This window comes from Plectropomus leopardus, chromosome 12 (genome assembly GCF_008729295.1).
Source record: "Plectropomus leopardus isolate mb chromosome 12, YSFRI_Pleo_2.0, whole genome shotgun sequence".
In the NCBI taxonomy this organism is placed as follows: domain Eukaryota; kingdom Metazoa; phylum Chordata; class Actinopteri; order Perciformes; family Serranidae; genus Plectropomus; species Plectropomus leopardus.
The window spans coordinates 579,994-603,347 of record NC_056474.1 but is presented as its reverse complement, the minus strand read 5'-3'; the positions used below and the strand labels follow the sequence as shown (position 1 = coordinate 603,347).

The following is a 23,354-nucleotide window of genomic DNA, read 5'->3' as shown; positions in this document are numbered from 1 at the left end:
GGGTCACTGGTTTCACTGGTTTCACTGGGGTCACTGGTTTCACTGGTTTCACTGGTTTCACTGGGGTCACTTCTGGTTGAGCCAGCTGAAGGAGAAGACGTGTTTGGGTCCATCTTTGTCCGCAGACTCGCTCTGCTGATCAGACTGAACCTGCAGCTGCTGAACAAGAAGAAAACATGGACTTTGTATATATATGTGTGTGTGTGTGTGTGTGTGTGTGTGTGTGTTGTGTGTGTGTGTGTGTAATATTTATACAAGTCTAACAATCCAATTAAAAAAAAAAAAAAATGCCAGCTCTTTAAAAAGAACCAATTTTTTAAGGAAAAAAAGAAAACAAAATCACTAAAACGTTTTACAAAAAAAGCCAAAAAAAACTCATGTATGCATGAGTGTGTTTTATATATGTATGTGTGTATGTGTATATATGTATGTATGTGTGTATGTGTATATATGTATGTATGTGTATATATGTATGTATATATGTATGTGTGTATGTGTATATATGTATGTATGTGTGTATGTGTATATATGTATGTATGTGTGTATATATATATATGTATGTATGTATATATGTATGTATGTGTGTATGTGTGTATATGTATGTATGTATGTGTATATATGTATGTATGTGTGTGTATATGTGTATGTATGTTATGTAATATATATGTATGTGTATGTGTATATAAGTATATGTATGTGTGTGTATATGTGTATATGTATGTATGTATGTATGTATGTATGTATGTATGTGTGTATGTGTATATATGTATATATGTATGTATGTGTGTATGTGTATATATGTATATATGTATGTATGTGTGTATGTGTATATATGTATGTATGTGTATGTATGTGTAATATATGTGTGTATATGTATGTATGTATGTATGTATGTATGTATATGTATGTATGTATGTATGTATGTGTGTATGTGTATATATGTATGTATGTATGTATGTGTATGTATTCCATCAATGTAACTGTTATTTAATCAAAATAAGTTTAATAATATTTTAAAGATTAAATTTGATTCAGTTAGATTATGAAGTTTAAATAAATAGGAACTGACTCATGTTCCTGTGATGTCATACCTGAGGGGCGGGGCCTGCTGTGGGGAGGGGCGAAGGAGGCGTGGCCTGTGTTGAGGAGGGGGTGGGGCTTTTTGTCGGTGATGTCATGGTGGGCGTGGTCTCTGCTGGTCTCTGAGGGGGCGGGGCTGAGAGCTGAACACCTGCAGGTGGCGCGGGAGACGGAGGAGGCTGCTGATTGGCCGGGGTCGTCCCTCTGACCTCTGCTGCTTCGTCTTCGTCGTCGTCATCATCGTCTTCGTCCACTAAGGAGGCAGCAGAGGGTTAATGTGACGGCACTGAGCTGCTGAGCTCGGCAGAGATTGGTTTCTTACGTTTGATGAAGTCGACGGTCATGAGCGCTCGCCGCTGGTGTTCAAAGTTTGCGCTGAAGTGATCCATTTTCTCATAGCCATTTTGGACTTTATCAATGTGAGACGTGTCGGTGCCCTCCACGATCCTGACACCAAAACATCGTTAACAACACCTCAAACTATTATCATTGTTGTTATTCTTATCGTTATTGTTGTTGATGTTGTTGTTGTTGATGTTGATGTTGTTGATGTTGTTGTTGATTTTGTTGTTGTTGTTGTTGATTTGTTGTTGTTGTTGTTGATTTTGTTGTTGTTGTTGTGAATCAGAGTGACAGGGTGTATCAGACTCACTTCTGTAGCAGCGGTTTGGTCGTCTGTGGGAGACAAATTCAAATTAATATTATTTACATTCATAATGTTAAACATTTAAAATGTTTTTATTACAAACAAGAGGAAATGTTGTAAATGTACAAATACCACAGTGTACAAATACTCTTGATTTTACTTCAGCAACAAAAAAAGGATTTCCCCACAGCAGTGACACTCAGCAGCAGCCACAGACAGGTTTGTGGGATTTTAGGATATTTCTAGGATGTTGGAACATTTTTAGGATTTTAGGACGTCTCTGAGATTTTAGGATGTTTGGAGAATTTTCAGGACTTTTGTAGGATTTTAGGACATTAGGGTCTTAGCTAGGACATCTGTTGGGGCATCCTCCACTGGCACGTTTTTTCCAGGATTTAAGGACATTTCTTGGATTTTTTTAGGACATTTTTTGGATTTTTTAGGACATTTTTTTAGATTTTAGGATTTTAAGACGTTTTTAGGGAGGCACCTTCTGGACACCAGAAGGACAAAAACCATTCACAGTGTCCATCACTTATTTCTATTGTCAAATAGAAAAAGGTTGGGGGGCCATTGGGGCCCCGTCGGGGGGCCAGATTTGGCCCGCGAACCGTACGTTGAGTATCAGTGCCCTACATGTGGCTGAGAGTTAACCTGATGACTTCCTGTCAGTGTCGGTGCGTTAAGGTTCACCTGCAGGAACACGGCCATCTCGGACTCGTCCATGGTCTGGATGGCGGTCTCCAGCAGCTTGGCGGCGTTCTCCAGGTGCTCGCTGTACTTCCCCCTCAGGCCTCTGATGTAGTCAAGTTTCTCCTCTTGCTCCGAGTTGATCCTCAAAGTCATCTCGCCTTTCCTCTCCTCCATCAGAGCGAACAGGCGATCGAACGACTCGCACACCTTCGACTTCTGCCTGCGGCCGTTCTCCTGAGAACACACAGGTACCACCACGTCTGCCGAGTCATTGTTCAGTTCAGCTGAGTCAGCGTTAGGTTCAGCGTTAAATTCAGCTGAGTCAGCATATGTTCAGCTGAGTTTGACTTTTCTAGGATTTGGGGACATTACGGGGTGAGTGTAAATTCTGCTGAGTCAGTAAAGTCGGTGGTGACTCAGCAGGTGGGCGGACTCACGTCGACAGCTCTGCAGGTTTCCTCCAGCTGACTGATGATGGCCTGAGTCCTCTCGTTGTTCCCGACCAGCATGGAGATACAGTCAGTCAGCTCGGCCTGCAACACACACGCACGCACACACGCACACGCACAGGAGATGTTTCAGAGCAGCTGATTGGTTCTGAGTATCGTGAGCTCACTGTGTCCGTGGTGTGATGATGTCACTGTGATGTCATCACCTTCTGTCTCTGGAAGACGCTGTCCAGCGGAGCGACCTCGCAGTCTTTGTGCACGCCGAACACCTTACAGAGCGAGCACGAGGGCACGCCGCAGGTCACACAGTAGATGTTAATCTTCTCTTCTTCATGTGTCTCACACATCGGCTGCTCCACCTTCACCTCCTGGACCGGCTGACTGCACACACACACACATGCACACACACACACACACACACACACACACACACACACACACACACACAGAGCCAGAAAGTGTTAAAACAGAGATATGGTTGGATTTTTAGATTTACAATGGTCCTTGAACACATTATGTGTTCTTTTACAGGTTTGTAAAGCAGATCTCCAGGACTCTTCCAAAACTTTTCCAGGCCTTTAGAAATAGCTATTTACAAATTTTACAGGTTTTTCATGACCATATGACGCCTGTTCTCGGGTCTTTTATTTATTGATGTGATTATTTGATTTTGAACGTGTTTTTAGCTCCGTGACAAACAGGAAGCTGAAGAGTTTCAGACTGGTTGTCCTGGACGTGTTTATCAGCTCGTCCTCTGTCCGTCCTCAGAAAGCAGAGGACAGAAATAGTCCAGCTGCTGTCTCACTGACCCACATTTAAAAATAGAGTGTGTCTGAGTGTCCCTGCTCACAGACTGCTGTCACCTTCAGCACTGAGACCGCTGTTGGAAGTTTGAAAATCATGTTGTTGTTGTTGTTGTTGTTGCTGTTGAACATGTGACTCAGCAGAAACAGGAGCTCAACAGTTTCAACACACGGATGTTTAAAACCATCTAAGCTCTCAGAAACTGTGAGGACACATCGTTCACCAGGGTGTTACTCAACAAGTGGACATCTGTCTCATCTTGTCTCGTGTGTCTCGTGTTTGTAAACGTGTGTTTTGTGTTATTATTTGTTTGTTTTGACTGTTTTGATGTGTGTTTCCTGTGATGCGCTCCGTGAGCTCGTCCTGCGCTGAGCTGCGACGCTGAATGCGTCCTCACAGCCTGACGTCCTCAGAGCTGACAGGATTGTAAAGACATAAGTGTCCTGCAGAAATATTAAACAAAGATAAACGTCTGTTTTTGTGATGAACGCTCTGAAAGTGTTTACTGTGTCACCGGTAAAACCCAACGATCACACAGCGTCTTCATCTAATCTCATCTAATCAAGGAGGCTCTGGGGGGGCGGGGCCTCTGCCCAGGTGTTCTGCAAAAGCGCCAGGGGACCCCGCGCCGTATGACCAAACGCAAGGTCACTGGGACTAAAGTTTAGTCCGTGAGGTGAAGTCGCTCCAGAGCACCTCGGATCCGTGCGCAGTCTGAGGACACCTGATTGTGAGCTACGCGCAGGTGTTTCAACACCTGTGCAAATAAAGGAGACCAGAGGTTCGACAAGCATCAGCTGAGCGACTCGGTCATGGAGACAGAGGCGTTGGCGTTGATCCTGGCTCTGCAGAGCTTCAGTCTTTACGTTGGTTCAGCTCCTGCGGTGGTCTTCACGGATCGCAGTCCCCTGACCGTCCTCAGCTCGTCCCAACCAGAGGCTGGTTTTCTGGGCTCTGCATCTGCAGTCCTGCAGTCCTGCAGCCCGGACATCCGTCACATCAAGGGGCGGGACAATGCGGTGGTGGACACATTCCCTTCCCGTGCGCCTCGTTAGTGACATGTTCTTCTGCTTGTTTTTGTGCGTGATCTTCCTCTCAGCTCTGTGTGGTTTCCTGGGCCGCCTCTGGACTCTTAAATGGCCTCTAGGATCCAGCTGCTGGGACGGAGGGGAGTCCTGAGGTCAGGGGGACCACGCCGCCCGACACCGCCTCTCCTTTTGTTTCCTCTGCACTCTGCAACACGCACCTCCCGAGGTCATCGCCTGCATTCACCCCTGATACTCACGCCCAAGTCCCGGTTCTGCGATCCGGCTGTAACAGTGTGTGTGTGTGTGTGTGCAGTTGTGTATGTGTGTGTGCAGGTGTACAGGTGTGTGTTACCTGCTGCTGCCCTGCTGCTTGTACATGTCGATGATGTTCTCCACCAGCAGGTTCCTCTGCAGCCCGTACACGCCGTGTCGATCCAGAACCACTTCATGACGGCACGACGGGCAGCGGAAACGACCGCCGGACGTTACGGTGGAGCCACTCCTCGTCGACAGGTACGGGTTGGACGCCTGCAGGGGGCGGGGCATCACACAGGTGCAGGCAGGGGTGAATAACACTGACAGGAAATGATTCCTAAACCTCCAGAATGTGAATCATTTTATTGCTTCTTACTGAACCTTCGGTACTTTTGTACTCTTTATAATCTAATAGATTATATAATCTATAATCTGTTCTAAATTATATAATCTAGAACAGATTATAGATTATATAATCTATTAGATTATAAAGAGTACAAAAGTACCGAAGGTTCAGTAAGAAGCAATAAAATGATTCACATTCTGGAGGTTTAGGAATCATTTCCTGTCAGTGTTATTCACCCCTGCCTGCACCTGTGTGATGCCCCGCCCCCTGTGTGTGTGTGTGTGTGTGTGTGAGAGTGTGTAGTCCAGTGTGTGTGTGACGTGTGGAATCAGGCAGGACAAAATCCAAATGTGTGATTGTGTGTGGTGTGTGTGTGTGAGTGTGTGTGTGTGAATGATGTGTGTGTGTGTGTGAAGTGACAAAAAAAAAAGTTGCTTATTTGTGTGTTTCAGCTGTTGTTTTCATTAAAATTTTTGGTGCATGTTCCCCTGACACATAGAATCAAATCTGTGTTGCTCTCATTGCTGTTAAGATCTGAGTGTGTTGTCAGTGTGATTTGTCCAGAATAATGGAGTGATTTCTTTGCACGATACACAAACACAGTCACACAACAAACTGTCAGTTTGTCTTTTCACTGATTTCAACCTTCTAAAAGAATGTGACTCCCAGAAGATTCATAAACTGTTAAATTGTGACAGACAGTTCACCAAGTCTGTCTGTGTTTTCATATCAGTCCTGACTTTGTTTCAAGCTGTATTTTTTTACAGAAGTTTTTTGACAGACAACTCAAATTTTTTGCTCTGCAGACTTTTGTGATAGATTTTGACATAAACTGAGAGAACAGAGAAACACAGACAAACAGACAAGAACAGGTAAGAAACACACACACACAAACACATGATTTAGAACACATTTTGACAAAGAGGACACACATTAGTCAGATTAGAGCACACATGACGATAACAGTTTGGCAAGGAAGACTTCAAACAGAGGCTGAATTTAGTTACATAAAATCAGACACTGACAGAGACATGACAGTGAAATTTGACTTTTGACACACATTGATAAGAGTTCTGTCAAAGAGACTTTTAACATAAAATTCATGACGTTTTTCAGAAAAAAAGACAAAACTTGACAAAACAAGACTTGATATGGTCAATAGCTATTTAGTTTTTAACCTTTTCAGAGAAAGTTGCTGCTGAACACAAAACATGTCAGTGCAAGTGTAAAATGGTACAAATAACATGTTTAATTATGTGAATTTTTTTTTAATGTGACAGCAAACAGAGTTTTTTTCAAAGCAGCTGACATTCAATTAAAGATTAAAAAAGTGTTTTATGGCTGCTGACAGTCTGGGATATTCAGTGTTTTGTAGCTGCTGACAGTCTGGGATAGTCAGTGTGTGAGTGTAGCTGCTGACAGTCTGGGATATGTCAGTGTGTAGCTGCTGACAGTGTAGCTGCTGACAGTCTGGGATATGTCAGTGTGTGAGTGTAGCTGCTGACAGTCTGGGATATGTCAGTGTGTGAGTGTAGCTGCTGACAGTCTGGGATATGTCAGTGATCAGCAGCTACATTGACTGTGACAGGTCACCTAGTGGAAATAGCATGTATTTCCTCCATATGCCAAATATGGTCAAAATGACCTCATCAGGTGGAAAATAGTCAAAATGACAAATTCAGAGTCAAAAGCCCAGAATGACACCCAGAAATAATACAAGTCCTGTTTTTCTGCTCTGATGGCTGTGGGATCAAAAATGTCAGTTTGAATGGGTTTCAATGGAGCATTTTTGGACCTGAACAGTCTGAATGTAACTATTTAGTTTCCACAGTGTATTTTAGACTTATTGTAGGAGCTGAGCTGCAAATTCACTGATTACACTCAAATACACAATCTAATGCTCAAAAATGAAAAAAAGACGAAAAATGTGAAAAAATTTGTCTTAAAGGGTAAGAAAGTATTTCAGTTTATACATTTTGTTGTGTGTACATTTTCTGTACGCTGAGTCTCTGCAAAGTAACAGCAAAAACACAAAAAACGTTGGTGTGTGGCCTCTAAAAGCAACTGAGGAGTGCCTCAGTCTGCTGCTTTGAACTATTTGTGCTGCTGGGTTCTCATGATCGTGGAGAAAGTTTCTATTGTGTAACACCAATGTGATACTACCTGTGAGTCCAGCTAAAATATAGAGAGCGTGTGTTTTGACTGTGGTCCTGTTGGAATGTGTGATGTGTGACCAGTGTGTGGCCACGCACAGAGCTGGCATGGACCATTAGGATTATTATTATTCACCAAAAAAATGTCCCTAATGATAAGTGGGTGAGATGGTGGTCTCTGTGTTTAAACTTTTACAACTACATGATTGTGAAGCCTGTCACCTTTCAGTAAACCAGTGTGGATGTGTGTGTTCTGACGAGTGTGTGTGTTGCCGAGTGTGTGTAAGGCTGAGATGTTTTTTTCCAAGGACAGACGGCCGGACATCACGCCGACGGAGCTCATAACAAATGCACTCAGTGTGTGTGTTAATGTACTGCAGCCTGTCGGGCGTCCTCACAAAATGTGTTGTAAGGAAAAACAAAATTAGTTCAGTGATAAAAAGTCAAAAGTTGCGTTTAATGGACGATGTTGATAGCAAACTGTAGTTGCATGTGTGGATGTCAAAACTTTATGTGCGCGCAAATAATAAAACCGCCAGTTGTTAATTAAACATAGAAATAAATTTAAAAAACGGGCGTTTTGCTGGTGAAGTCGATCTGTGCATTGTTTCGTGTTGGAGGTTTCGGCCCGACTGACGGAAGGCAGCAGACCATCCATTGTTTACTGAGCTGAAATTACTGTTTTCTCAGAGGAGTAAGTGCAGTTTTGAAAAGGCTACAACATTCTCATGCATAATGCATCCGAATGGGCGTGCAGCTGAACATTGGATCACTAAAGCATGAAATACTGTTGTATTCAGACAGGCGTAAGCACACTCACTGCCTTCCCAGGACGATTTTCTGTGCTGTTAGAGCAAAAAAGACAGTTTATTACTGCAGTTTAAGCTCTGTGGAGAAAAATATTGCTGGGTTTATCATTGGTTCTGTTTTCTTCACAAAAACGCAATGAAAACTATATTTTATCCATCTGAAGAGCTCGTCAACAACAGCCACACATAAGGTTCGTTGTTTTTTGCTCAACTGGCCCCGGAAGTTTAAACTGTGGATAAAGCGTTAAATTGTCATTTCAGCAAAAGTGCAACATGGAATTTAAAAAAATGTAACAAGGTATACACGTGCAGAGTTAACAAAAGCCTGTTGATTTATTGCTTCACAAACCTTTTAAAAGTTTGCAAACATGTTTTTAGTGAGTTTGAACTGTATCATAAAATGATGTAATTTCTGCAGACAGCAATTAGAGTCTCTGCAATTTGAACTCATTTTTCACAGTGAAATCAATTTTTGAGTGTCAAACAAATTTCTTTTCAAATTTAAATGATTTTTCATTGAAGTCTTTATTTTTTTTGTTTAGACGGAAATCCTACTTTAAAAAAAATGTTGACACTTTGACTGTTGTGTTTTGAAGGCCAACTTAACCACAAAACACAAACTGTTTAAAAGGAGGGAGCTCATTTTTCAAACTGGCTGTCCTAAAAGTGATTCAGATGCTTGCTCATCACGGTGTAACTGTGCAGCACTCATTTAATTAAACAATTCAATCACATGAGCTGATTAATCTTTAAAATCAGATAAATGAATTTCCTCAAACTGACTAACTGCAAGACTGTTTTTGACAACACAACACCACACACAAACACAAAAAAACACACAACACACTCTAACAGACATTGCCGGGACAACAAATGAGTCATGGTTTGACCTTGCAAACCACAGCAAACACAGTTAAACAGGGACACATTTTCACACAAACTTACAGCTTATACATACTCACACAGGACATCAGAAACACTTGTGACAGACACAAGCTTGTCACACAAAAAAAACGGCACACAACCACACCCATCCACTTTACATAGCACAGAGACTTTTGACACACATACCATCACAGCACTTCATTAATTCTCAGGTTGATGATGCAATCCGACAGGACTTGTTGGACATTTGTTGATTATTCACTGGTTTCTTTGACTCCTCTGTCTTCCTTTAAGTGTTAACAGGAGTGAAAAAACTAGGGTGGACATTTGGGCTGACTGCTGACCTGTAGATAAAACAATGCTGAAGCAAAAAGGTTGACACTACAGTTTGTTTAAACAGTTGCTGATGTTTAACATCTTTTTGTTTTTCAAACTTTAAAATGCATTTCACAATGCGTAGATCAGAAACATCACACAGTGGCCACATGTTTTTCCAGACAGTTTGATCAACATAGCACACATAACATTTTACTTTCACATTTCAAACAGCACACACAGGAACACACACATCTATCATGACACCTGGGCACAACAACACACAAACACGAACTTTTTCTCCTGTCCATGCAACATCAACTGTGAACAATTCTCACATTTTAAAACATTTGCAGAAGCGAACATAAACATCAACAACAAGTATTCAACGGTGCAACACAACAAAAACACAAATAGGTCAACAACAAACAAACAACAACAACAACAACGTAGCATACATTCCAAAGCAAAAAAAAGAATCAATGCAGAACGACACTCCACAAAGAGCAAAATGGCATTCACAGTGGACATGTGAAAACAACATTTAACAACAACATTCCTTTACACAACCAACAGCAACACAACATTATCAGAATTTTGACATCATTTTCGCTTTTTTTAATCCTGGACAACACTCGAGCAACAGTTCAGCCAACTTATCAACTTTTTTTAACATGTAGTCAACAACATGTTTACATCAATTTTTCTACAACAGAAGTTTCAGTATTATTTTCAACATTTTATTTAAAACAGGACAGATGGACATTCAAATAACGGTCACCTGAAAACTTGCTTTTATCAAACAACAGTTTTGTAAAATTTGTTATTAACAATTTAAAAACATAAAACAAGCATCAACAACAAGGATCATGATCAACAAAAAGCATCATACATCGAATAACATTTAAAGTAAACAAGTTTTTAGTACCACTGATTGGAAATACGAAAAAATTCGAACATGTCGTCAATGCATCAGTAAATTAATGGACAGTTTGATTTGAAATCTGCCGAAAAATTTCTCATTTGCAACTCACTGCTGATTTTGTAGTTGCCAAATAGAAATCGTCTGTGATGTTTCAAAAAATTCACAGTTGTGAAAGACTTTCGTCAGGAAATTTGAGGGCAGACTAAACAGGTTCAACAGAAGAGTTTATCTTTATTTAATGCACACGAGATGTTTCGATTTATCAATTTTCAATTAGAACACACACGGAGACTGACTGACATCAGTTTAAACCGCTTCAAGCGACAGAAAAACCCCTTCAAAATTTTCTCAGTTTATTTTGCTGACAAAATCGTTCCTTCTTATCTGTCAATGTTGCACACGAATGGTCTGTTCGTTTTTACACAAACTTTCTTTTTCTTTTCCTTTTATTGCCGCTTAACCACAATAATATGAAGATGTCTAAAGTAGGACGTTTGTCTCTCATGGGGTAATTTTCTGCTGTCGCCAGTGAATTTCTACTGAGACATTCACTATTTTAGGTCATGAATTTCTCTGATTTTGGACATTTCACAGCACGGCCAAGGCAGACTGCATTTTTGATGCTGGGACACTAAAACTGGTCCGTCAAGGGAGACACACATTTGGGTTTTTGTCATGGCCATTTCACAGGAGCAACACACACACACACACACACACACACAGTTGAAGGACACTGACTCTGATTTTGCCTTTTGCGTGTCCTTAACTTCTGCTTTGACACGTGCCCGCTTGTGATGCAGCGTCCGATCAGCTTTTTATCTCAGGTGAGTTGAGGATTAATCTCAAGTCTGCAAACGGACTTAGGTCACTTGATGTGGCCATTTAATGGGACAGAGCCCCTTGTCACCCTGGCACCTATTCCCAGTGACAAGCTGGAACAGAGACGTTTTGCTCCGAGATATAAGGAACTTCAGAGTTCGTCTGCCGCTGTCAAACTACTTTGCCTCCAGGCAGCCTAACCTGTTAGTTTGATTTCTTCCAAAATCACATGGAAAAAACAACTAATGAGCGTTCAGCAAGAATTCCCATGCGGGTTTTCACGGAAACAAAAATGAGTAAAGGAGAAAGGTCAGATCAAAGACTTGTTCACGTTATTAGATATTGCCTGAAAGAGCGGCAGACACAAGAAAATCATTTGCTTTAATGGTTCCTACAATGACATTTTATTATCTTAATTTAAAAAAATAACAGACGTCTGTTTAAACAGTTTCATGTTTTTATGAAAGAGTGGAGAAAAAAAGGAATGAATCTGGCCAAACAATAAAACCCCAAAAAAAAAACCTAATGGCATTTCATATTGTCATACATATCGATTTCAATGAGAGAAAGTTACAGAGCCCGATTTTTGAGCTGACAGAATCAAATACAGTTAAAACCGTGTACTTTACATATTCCTGAACTGAAAACATACATGCCTGTGTAATTTTAAGTTTAACTGATTTTTAAATTAAATGTTTCCATTTTTGATCCCTCTGAACCAAAACTGTAGCTTATATGTATATTTTTCTGGTTTTATGTCTACTAAAATGACCTAGAAATCAACAGACTGAAACTCCTAGAAATGAACTAAAAATCAAAGTCATATGTTTCAGATCTGAAATCATTAAAATTTTATTCCTAAAATCCTAGAACAAATTTTAAAAAGTCTCTTGTGAGGGTTAAATCAGCGTCAGGACTCTGCGTCTGCGATTCAGGTGATTTTCCTGAAAATAAAGTTGTCCTGTCAGGAAATTTACAGGATCTGACGTTTCCCTCAGATGAATGTTAATCACTCTCAAAATTTCTGGTTTTTTCATTGGGGGGGGGATGTCATCAGCCGACCGTTTAGGACAGTTTGACATCACCTTCTCAATGTGATTTTAGGGGCTCAACAGTGAGTAGTGTCTGTTGATACCGTGGACGAGTTTGTACACACAATGATGACATCACTCAGGTCTAGAGGAAAAACATTTTTTAAAGGAAGCTGAAATCTGAGTGAGATCTGTAGTCTGGGGGCCTTTTTGCTGGAAAACATAGCGTCCTTCTTAATCCGTCCACCTCCTCCTCCTCACTCCTCACCTGAGCTCACACTCCGTCAGCCTCTTACATAAACTTCAGACACTGGTCACACCTGATTACATCGGATAATCTCATAATTCCATCAAACTTTAACATTTGAGGAGAGCTCTGTGACCTCGAGCCGCCACGCCTGCTCAAAGGCACTGAGACGCTCCGATGGAGCCATTGTTGACGGGAGGGTGTCTCTAGCTCGGCAACCAGGAGAGTGATGGACGGGGGGGCAGTAGAGATAGCGCCTGTAACGTGTAGAGAATGCAGTAACTGCTGGTAGTATTTCGCAGTATAAACTGAGATAATACTAGCCGAAGCCCCCATGTTAGCAAAATTCAGAAACTGGTGTTATTAAAGCCAAACTTCGCTTCAGGTGTTGCAGACTTCAAGCTTCTGAACAAATTATCTCAATAAAAGTTTCACAGATGGAATAATTTAAAAAAACAAGCCTTAATGCAGGTTTGCAAGGCAGGCCAAAACTTTTTTAAACACAAACATCAAATTTTTTTTTAAGAACACACAAAAGAAGCTAAAAGAAAATGCTGAACATTTTTGAAAAATCTTAAACTTTGCCTGACATGTGAAAGGAATAAAAAAAAGACATTTTTCAAAAAAATTCTAAACAAAATTAAAGTTTCTGTAACCTGTTTACCAAAAAAAAAGAGTCGCGGGTTTATCACTGAAAGGCGAGCTGATTTTACCGGGAGCTCCACAGAGTGCACATCAGTGACTGAACGTGTGAGGTCACCGTTATTGTTCATGAAAAGAAAAAAAAACATTTTGGACTTTTCAGTTTTGTATGACATTACTCAGCATTCTTCTGGACATCCATTCTTGGACTTTAAACTGACATTTAGTGTGAACTCTGCTGTGTCCTGCCCACCTCGGGGATGTTATCTGCAATTAACATGCAATTTGAATTCTCCTCTGAACACTAAAAGGAAAATTCACAGGGTAAATCACTTTATCTTTTATTGAACATTAGAAACTTGTTTGGGGGCCAACATGGGGGCCTCTGTCAACAGAAATATTTGTCATTCTTCGTGAATTGAGCATCAGTGCTGTATGGAGAAACCTGTGTAATGAAAGACTGTTAAATGAACTTGAAAAATTTGTGTTTGATTTTTTGCCAATGAGCGCAAAGTGTTTTCTTAATTTCTTTTCCTTTTTTTCTGAATGTTTTTGATCTTAAGAAACACTATTGACGAAACTAACGAGCTTTTCGGACGGCTGTCAGCTGAGACTATGACATCAGAGGAAGCTGTGTGATTAGCCCGAAACCGCCCGGCGCTGCTACAGGAACACATGTTGTCACATATATGCTAATGAAAGGAGGATCCACCAATCATTTACGCTGCTGATTAGAACACGGGCATCTGCAAATGTGAGTATCACTCTTGTCCTGCCCCTCCTTCCTCCTTTTTTTGCTGGACTGCATCATTCAGGTAATTTTCTGTAACTTTTTGTCAAAGGTCACAGGTCTACAGTCACATTTTGTTAAGCTGGAACACTGCCTTCTTCATCGTTCATTCCTTTGAAACAAATTTTCGGTAATTTGCTCATTAAAATTTTTCCTAGCCCTGAAAAAAAAAAAATCTGTGCCTTCTATTTGAAACATGTTGGAAATTTTTTTCTTTCACAATTTTTGGAAATTTTGTCCTTAATATGTCCTTCAGCCATTTCAGCGCCTTTTTTAATAAACATCTTTTGGCCTCAGCGAGCTGTTTTAAAGGAGCTGTTTTTCAAAAATTTTTGGCTTTCAATTTTTTGAAGAGCGGCCCTTTGGTGATAGGTAAATTTCAGGGCCGCCGCACTCACAGGCCTTCTACATTTTTCAGACAGCCTATTTTTATTCGCTTTAAAAATGTAACTGTATTTCCTTTGCCTTTTTTTCAGGGGTCAAAAGTTTGGCGCGATCTGTTTTTCATTTTCTTTACATGTTTTTTGCTGATTTTGTTTTCTTGAAAGCCAATTTCGCTTTGAGGCAATTGGAAAAAAACATTTTTTTGGTGATTTCTCTATGTTTTTTCAGAAATTGATTCCTTATTTGGTAATAAAAAGTTTTATTGCAGATTTTTTATTATGTAATTTTTTGATCCAAAATAAAGATGTTTTTTTTTTTTCTAATAAAGACAGTAAATGTTGGCCTTTTTGGAAAAAAGTGAACAAAAAATAAAAATTTCTTCCAAAATATTTGCATTTATCTTTACTAAAATCGCGTATTTTAAAATGCCCTTTTCAGGAAATTTTATTCAGTTATTCATTTTTATAATCTGTTTTGGCCTTGTGTTGATTTAAAAATGCTGTGTTTTCATTTGTTCTAGACTCTTGAAAACCTTACAGACTCTGTACCCTGAATACATGTATCTGTAACCACGTCTGACTGTTGAAATATTAATGATTCATCAGAATCTGTGGGCCTCATGTATTCTATTAGATAAAAAACTTTGACAGTTTTTTTTTTAATTTAAAGTTTGACCAGTCTCTCTGCTCTGTGATGATGTCACGATGACATCTGGTGGAGGATCTGCTAATGACTTACACTCTAATATACTCGCGGCGGCTGATAAAAGAGGCGGGGCACAGTAAAAGCATCCTCACCGGATGTCAGCAGCAGCATGAATGGGGAAACGCCAGCGTCGCCTGCAGTCGCCATGACGACCCACAGCAGTCTGAACAGGCAGGTCAGGACTGTCCGACGTCCGTGAACAGGTGTAGTCCTTAATGTCCTCACCAGACAGATCTGCAGGAGAGACGCGTGAGACAGCCACGATGAGACAGACAGTGAGACAGAGACAGACAGGTAAGACTTTTTTTTGCACAGTTCCTGACTTGGACTTGATGTGTCCCTCATGTCGAGTGATGTCCAAACATGTCCCCTGTCTCAGTCTCAGTCGAATGGTCTGCACAGGTCTCTGAGTCACTGGGGTCAGAGATGAGTCAGCAGAAAGTCAGCAGACGCTCGTGTCCAAGGACTCGGGTCCACGTCCCGCCAGTGATACTAAAACTTAAATCTGGCTCCTGACAGGGTCAGGTGCCCCTGATAGGGTCAGGGGGCCCGGGGCTGACCTTGCTATCCTTGACGTAAAGTTTTGGTCTGGGTGGTACTTGAGTGCATGTTTTCTGTCCGAGTTAGCTCGGTGAGCAGGACATAAAAGAGATCAAAAAATGAGCCCATGATAGAGGAAGATCCACAAACAACACCGCCAAGGGATCTGACGCAGGACGTCCCCGATGACGATGGACAGACCTGAGGACAGACGGAGACAGACGGACACAGAAGATGGAGACAGACGTAGACACGGAGACCACATTAGTTTATGATTCAGTTTTTTACAGTTTGTGGCTGTGGAGAATGGTGAGGACGTGTTTTCTTTAAGTCACCAAAAATTTTCAATGAAAAAAAAAATCAACAAAAATTTTGAAGGAAAAAAACGTCAAAAAGTAAAAAATAAAAGACAAAAGAAATTAAAGAAAAAAACACACAAAAAGGTTTTTTATACAAAAAACAACTTGCCAGAAATTTTTTTTTAATTTCCATAAATATCAGTTAGAGAGAAAAAAAATCCCCTAAAAGCTTTACAGACAAATAATTGCCAAATTTTTTGAAATTAACAAAACCTTTTAATGAAAAAAGTCACCAAAAATGTCTGTTAAAGAAAAAAAAAGGCATTAATTAAGAGAAAAAAATCCACAAAAATCTTAAAATAACCAAATCTTTTTAAGAAAAAAAAGGCAAAATTTTAAAAGACAGAAAAATCACAAAAAAAAAGAAAAAATCTCATGAAAGTTTTTAAAATGTCACAGGAAAAAAAAATCACCAATAATTCAGAAATAAATGTCTTTTTTCAAGGAAAAACAATCACAATCTTTTAAAATCCCTAAAGTGTTTTTTGTTTTGTTTTTTTTAAGTCACCCTCCAAACCGACAGCTTCGGGATGTTTTCGCCGCTGTGAATGTCATACCCACTAAAACTGCACCAGGAAGCCTGTCACCCTCTGCTCCTTGACCTCCTGGATGCGGGGCTTTCTGTCTCCCGGGGCGACGGCTTTGCTCATGACGGTGAGCGCTTGGTGTGGGTGACGGAGCGAACGGTGGCGGCCGATAACCACGGGTAACCCAAACAGCGCAGAGACTCCACCCCACCACCACGATGATGAGGAGGTCCACGTGAAAACCAGTTCCCTTCACTCAGCATCCGCTCCTTCTTACTGACGATCAGCCTGCAGACAGAGAGCGGGGAATATCAGACCCAGACTGCACCGCAACAGCAACCACAGAAGAAGAAGAATTTAGAGCCGCACGCCGTGATCTGAGACTCCATGAAGATGAGGATGAAGACCAGGATGCGGGAAGAATGCTGGCCGCCATCATCCAGAGAGGAAACTCGCCGTCTGACCCCAGAGGAGAAATCAGCCAATCGCTGCTTCTCCGGGGGCTGGGACACCGAGAACCCACTGGGCACGCTCAGTTTCTGTTGGCCAATAGGAGGAGAGCAAAGTGAGCGTTGTGTGCAGAGCGCCGAGTCGACTCGGGGCTCGGAGACGGTCAGAAGCAGACCTGAGTGTACGTGTCCTCCACGCTGTAGTCCACCAGCACCATGATCAGGATCGCGATTGGGACGCCAAAGTCGCTCCATCGATGATCCTGCGGAGCTGAAACGCAAACAGCAGATTGCAGATCCGTGATTGGCTCTGAGGGAAACAGGCGGACAGGAAGACCCGCCTCCGCCTCCACAGAGCTTCACCGTACCAACCGTTAAAAAAGACAACGCTGACAGCACGACAGTCATGAAAAACCTTAAAAATCACCAAAAGTTTTCAAAAGAGAAAAATAAAAAGTCACAAAAGTTTTTTAAAGAAAATATTTTTTTCTTTAAAAATTGGCAAATGAAAGAGGTCATTTTTTTAATCACCAAAGAAATTTTAAAAAGAACAAAAATGCAACAAATTTTAAAGAAAATAAAAATTTCCATTTTTTTCTTGAAAAAATCTTTAAGATCAACAAGTCTTTTTAAAAGAAAAAAGACACTTTTTTTTTTAAATAGCCCAAAATCTCAAATTTCTCTGAATCTTAAAGAAACAAAAAATAGTATTCAACTGATCCTCCACCTGTCTGTCCACGTCTGTCCACCTGTCTGTCTGTCCTCCTGTCTGTCCACGTCTGTCCACCTGTCTGTCCTCCTGTCTGTCCTCTCTGTCTGTCTCTGTCTGTCTCCTGTCTGTCTCTGTTCTGTCTGTCTCATGTCTCTTTCTGTCACCTTTCTGTCTGTCTCTCTCTGTCTGTCCTCAGCTGTCTGTCCTCTGCTGTCTGTCTGTTTCTGTGACTGTCTCCTGTCTGTGAAAAAGTCTCCTGTCTGTCCTCAGCTGTCTGTCTCTCAGCTGTCTGTCTGTCCTGTCTGTCCTCCTGTCTGTCCTCAGGTGTACTGACCCTGCCGGGGAAGAACGAGCTGTTCTTGAAAACTTTCGCAGGTAGAATTTGCTGATGAAATAAGTTCCCATCATGAGAACGAACGACAGCAGCGCTCGTGTTCGGCTCTCCCACAACCTTACCAGAGTTTCCCGGCGGCTGCGGTGAAGTTGCACGGGGATGGAGTCGCTGTGTTGTTTCCATGGTAACAGTTTTCGGAGAGGATTGCTCCTGAAAGATCTGTAGGAGGAGACGAGAAGAGAAACTCAGAGTGGCTCCAAGTTCTGGAGTCGATTTTTTGAATTTCTTTCAATCATGTGACCCCTGACCTCTGACCCCTGACCCCCTGACCCCTGCATCTGATCGCTGACCTCTGACCCCTGGCATCTGAGACCTCTGACCCCTGACCTCACCTTGATGAGCTTGGCGAAGGTCTCGTAGATGATTGAATGAGGGAGATGAGGAAGGAGAAGATCTCCTGAGTGAAAACGTGGAGACGAAGCGAACCAGGATGCTTCCCTCGAAGGCCACGGTGAGGGGGGACGACGATGAGCACGAGCCAGAAACCGATCCATGTGACCCGCCCCGTCAGGTACTCCACGCCGTTCTCCTTACAGAACTACAGGTGAGCACAGCAGGCAGGCGGCAGGTTACAAAGGTCAGCTCGCAGCATACAGGGAGCAGCAAACGTGTCCGTGCTGTGTTGGACGTCTGATCGTCTCGAGGACATGCTCGACAGTTTTAAACGTTAAAGGATCATTTCCTTGAAGATTTTTGTAAACCCATAACGCTAGAAACCCAGAAGCTCAGTCTGAGTCACCGGTTGTGATGAAAACTGTGTTTGAACTCGTTCTGTTCGAGTCGTCTCTACCGATCGGTTTAGCTTTGCTGGTTGCGTTTTTAAAAACGTCCACATAGATGTCGCTGCAGTCGCCTTTTCAGCTGCATCCTGCATGGAGTTAAATAAAAATCACAGCAGACATGAGCGCTCGGGATTTTTTAATGAAATACTGCAAAAAGGCTGAAGATTTTGTGTTATAAATACCATATCTTAAATGTTTGTCCTGATAAAATATTTGTGTGAGAATTTTATCAGTGTGATGTTTTTTTTCACCATTTCTGAGACGTTTTCAAAGTCCTGTGATGGTAAATGTGTGAAAATAAATAATTAGTGCTTGGTAATACAACTAATTCCACATCATAAATTGTATAAAATGTTGGTATTTTAACATATTTCAAGCATTAATAGACAATAAACACAACAGTTTTGCCATGAACCGTCTGTCAGAGGTCTTAGTTAAAAAAAAATATGGGATATTAAAAATCTCAAATGAACATTGATTCTTGCTATTTTTGCCCAAAGGTACATTAAATAGTAAATGATCAAAAACAGTATGAAGTATAATAATGGAAAAAATGACTCACTGAATATAGAAGAAGTGTTTGAGAGGAGGTGGATTTCGGAAGATGCTGGATCAACTACAACAATTAAACTGAATTAATTAAAGGGAAGAAAATATGTTTCAGTGTGACCAACGAGAACCCAGTCATCATTAACTATCTAATTCTCTGTCATCGCTTCAATTTTTCTTCAGTCTTTTTCTTTCTCTCTTTTTTTCATTGTCAAAAGGCAGATATATTGTTTATTTATGTCTTTTGATAATATTTTGATTTTATTGAAAAAATCCATATATATTGCAGATAGAAAAGCTGTACACAAAATGGTTTTGGGAAGACCAAAAAGTACTAAAACCAAAAGGAAAAGATTGAAAATGCAGAGCGAAAAAAAAAGGCGGGAGCTTTTCTTACAGTGCAACGCCTCCTCGAACACCAGCAGCGGGTCCAGAAAGCCGATATCACCAGCAGAGGCTGAGCGCCCAGCACGAAATCGGAAACACCACGCCCTGGGAGCGCCGTCGCCACGATCAGCTCCGACACGGCCAATCAGACCCTCCGTCTTCAAACTGGGTGTTTGGGTGGACAGGATTGAATGTCTTACCAGAACCAACCACAGTCGTCAGGAGGTTCAGAGTGTCATGCGTCTCAGACTCACCTAGCAGCCCTCCGAAGGTGATGGCGGGCGACAGCGCGGCGAAGTAGATGAAGATGACGGCGGCCATGCACTGAGGGTGCCAAGAGCGTCTCGAAGGGACATGTCACTGAGGTACTGAGGGTAGCGTCGACTCACGTCTTTGATCAGACCTCCTGAAAAGACGGCCGGTGCGCCTCAGGGGATCGTCACCGGGTTTGGAGGGAACGAGGGGGTCTGCGGGATGAAAAAACCAAAACAAACGACATCAAACATCAACATCAGGACGGCTCGTGTCATCAGAGGTTTTTTATTAATATAAAAGAAAACTTTCACTCTACGCTGGACGAACGCCCTGATTTACCTTCAGAAGACCACAGCTTCAAACTGAAACTCTGCCAAAACCCCCTGAGTCCTGTTCCTTGAGTCGACAGTTCTGTTGACCCCGACTGACCGCTGCTTGCTTTTACATCACGCTGTGAGAAAACGGCATCATGGGAAATTCCTTCTGAAGCAACATTTAGTGAAAGCTCAACTTTCCCAGCAGCAAAAGCGGGTATTTTTCTGAACATTAAAAGCCCATGTTTAAAGCGAAAAGTGTTTTTTTAAAACCAAGATTTTTAGAATATTTCTTGTCTCGTAACAACCAAAACTGACATTCTTTAACGACAGGCTGGGACATTTCTGTCCGCGTTTATGAAGACAGAAACTGCTGTTTCTAAGTCCTGTTTATAGCCACAAAAGCTGGTTTTGTTTTTTTTCTGGTCTTGTAACAACAAAAGCAGGTACTTTTTTAACATAAATGTGGGATATTTTCCAGATGTGTCTATAGTGACAAAAGCAGGTAAGAAGTGAGAATATCCAAGTAAAATGCTGACTCAGCAGCACAGAGGGCTCAGAGACCGTGATTCGGGATGTTGATGAAAAAACAAACAAACAGAGAGCTGGAATCTCCTACTCGGCAGTTTGACGTTTAAGAGCTCAGAGAACTTTAACTCATAAAAATCTGAAAATCTAAAAATCTGAGGACATTCAAGACGTGAAAAAGTGCATTCTTGCTTCACGATGGCGTCTTGCTTGGTTTGAGATGCTGTTTGTGTACTCTGGCTGATTTCACTGGTCTGCAGTCGTGTGTCATCACTCACTGTCTCTGACCTCCAGAAGGCTAAAAAACCCCAAAACATACTTTCTAACAAAACGCCAAAGACGTTAGAGGAAATCAGCAGGTGATAACCGACCTTCATCCTGCTGAGTGCCGCTCTGTTTCTCCGGCAGTCTGCCGCTCTGCTGCTCCTCCCGCTTTCGCAGCATTTCTCGTTGGAAGCGAGCGGACCGAGTGTACCAGCAGCTCGTCGTCGACGACGTCGGAGGGCGGGAGGACGATACACAGTCACACAAAAGCGGTTGATGGCCGTACAGCAGGTCCTGGCGGTCGTCGGCCTGGTATGCCGCCTCGTGGAAGTGCTGAGGGCGGAATTAATCAGCACATGAGGGTCAAGGCAGCGGCGCCCTCTGGTGGTGGTATCGTACACAGTGGCAGGAAACCGTTCACTGCTGCAGGGACTCACCTTGTCTGGACATGAGCTGTGGAGATGGGTCCAATGTGGTGGTAGTCGATGCTGGCGTTGGGCGGGCCCAAAGCAGGATGGAAGAGGAACCTAACGGGGACAGGAACCTCCAAGACTGGACTCCCAGCAGGACCGCCTCCTGCAGCCGCACAAACGCCATGGAGGGCTGCTCCAGGAAGCCCACGCTGCCTGAGACACAGCAGAGGGAAGTGATGGGCAAACCCTCTGAAGCTCAGGATTACAGACTGATGCTGGTGATGAAGACCATGAGGTGAGATGTTGGACACGTACCCACGAGAACGACGGTGGCCTGGCTCTCTCGGGGATCTTCTCCATCAGCTTCACTTCATGTCTGGACCTGGAGTGGCTGATGGGCGGGGCTTCTTTCTAAACACATTTTCACATTAACAGAAGCGCCAAATAAATACCCAGCAAATCCCCCCAATCTGTCAAACACTCACAAGGCTCCTCCTGACACGACTACACCGATGAGTCCCAGCTGGGTGGGGGTGGGGTGGAGAGACAGCATCATGAGAACGACTGTCAGAGAGACACCAGAGAGACAGCATGACACACACTGTCAGAGAACACTGTCAGTGGAGAGACAGCGTCAGACAGAAACTGTCATGAGGATTACGGCAGCGTCAAGACAAGACCAGCAAGTCTGAACAGACACTGTCATTGAGGAGACACTGTCAGAGAGACAGATCAGTCCATACACTGTCAGAGAGACACTGTCAGAGAGACAGCAGTCAGACAGACACTTTCAGAGAGACAGCGTCAGACAGACACTGGGGGGACAGACACTGTCAGGACAGACACTGTCAGAGAGACTGCGGTCAGAGACACGAAGGGACAACATGGGACACTGTGTTGGAGAACACTGTCACTGGATGGGGACAGACAGGTAGACATGCATCAGGAGCTAGACATTTTGACAACACTGTCAGAGAAGACTGCGTCATGACGGGACACTGTCACTCAGACAGCACACTGTTCAGATGGAGACACTGTCAGACAGAAACTTGTCTGGAGAGATGACACTGTTCAGAGATAGAAGCATCAGACAGACACTGCAGGTGACAACTTTCAACAGAGACAGTTTGACCAGGACATCTTTCATTAATGGGTTTCTAGGGTAAACAGATAGACACTGTTCGAAGAGGACACTTCAGAGAGGACAGCTCAGTACAGACATCTACAGAGATGGACACTGTCAGTTAACTGTCAGTGTCAGACAGACACTGTCTTGACATGGTTGAGTTTCAGCGTCAGTACATCTAGGTTGGTCCCTCAGACCATCATTGGTACCTTGCTTGTTCTAGATCCGTTCAGTCACTCTCTGTGATTGGTCAGATTGATGGAGGGCTCTGATGTTGGCCGTTCCTGTGATTTTTCCATCAGGGCGAAATGATGAATGATGATGATGATGATGGATGATGGATGGATGATGATGATGATGATGATGATGATGAGATGAGAGATGATGGATGATGGATGATGAGATGGATGATGGATGGATGGATGGATGATGATGGATGATGGATGATGGATGATGATGATGAGATGATGATGATGATGATGATGATGATGGATGATGAGAGATGAGATGATGATGATGGATGATGGATGGATGGATGGATGATGATGATGGATGATGGATGGATGGATGATGATGATGGATGATGATGATGGATGATGGATTGAGGGAGGGATGGATGGATGGATGGATGATGATGGGATGGATGATGATGGAAATGGATGGAATGATGATGATGATGATGATGATGGATGGATGATGATGATGAAGATGATGATGATGGATGGATGATGATGATGATGATGATGATG

At 42.3% G+C, this 23,354-nt stretch overlaps 1 protein-coding gene and 1 pseudogene across 1 annotated transcript; both read right to left on the bottom strand.

The window, feature by feature from the left end:
* On the bottom strand, nt 1-12,672 carry LOC121951159 (E3 ubiquitin-protein ligase TRIM63-like). Its single transcript, XM_042497401.1, has 9 exons — nt 12,595-12,672; nt 5,053-5,228; nt 3,075-3,249; nt 2,857-2,952; nt 2,420-2,653; nt 1,733-1,755; nt 1,403-1,527; nt 1,092-1,333; nt 1-159 (listed from the first exon to the last, which is right to left on the bottom strand). The coding sequence occupies exons 1-9, from the start codon at nt 12,670-12,672 to the stop codon at nt 67-69; spliced, it is 1,242 nt and encodes a 413-aa protein (XP_042353335.1). The 3' UTR covers nt 1-66.
* Nucleotides 12,673-15,094: 2,422 nt separating this feature from the next.
* LOC121951158 lies at nt 15,095-22,904 on the bottom strand (annotated as a pseudogene).
* Nucleotides 22,905-23,354: the final 450 nt, after the last annotated feature.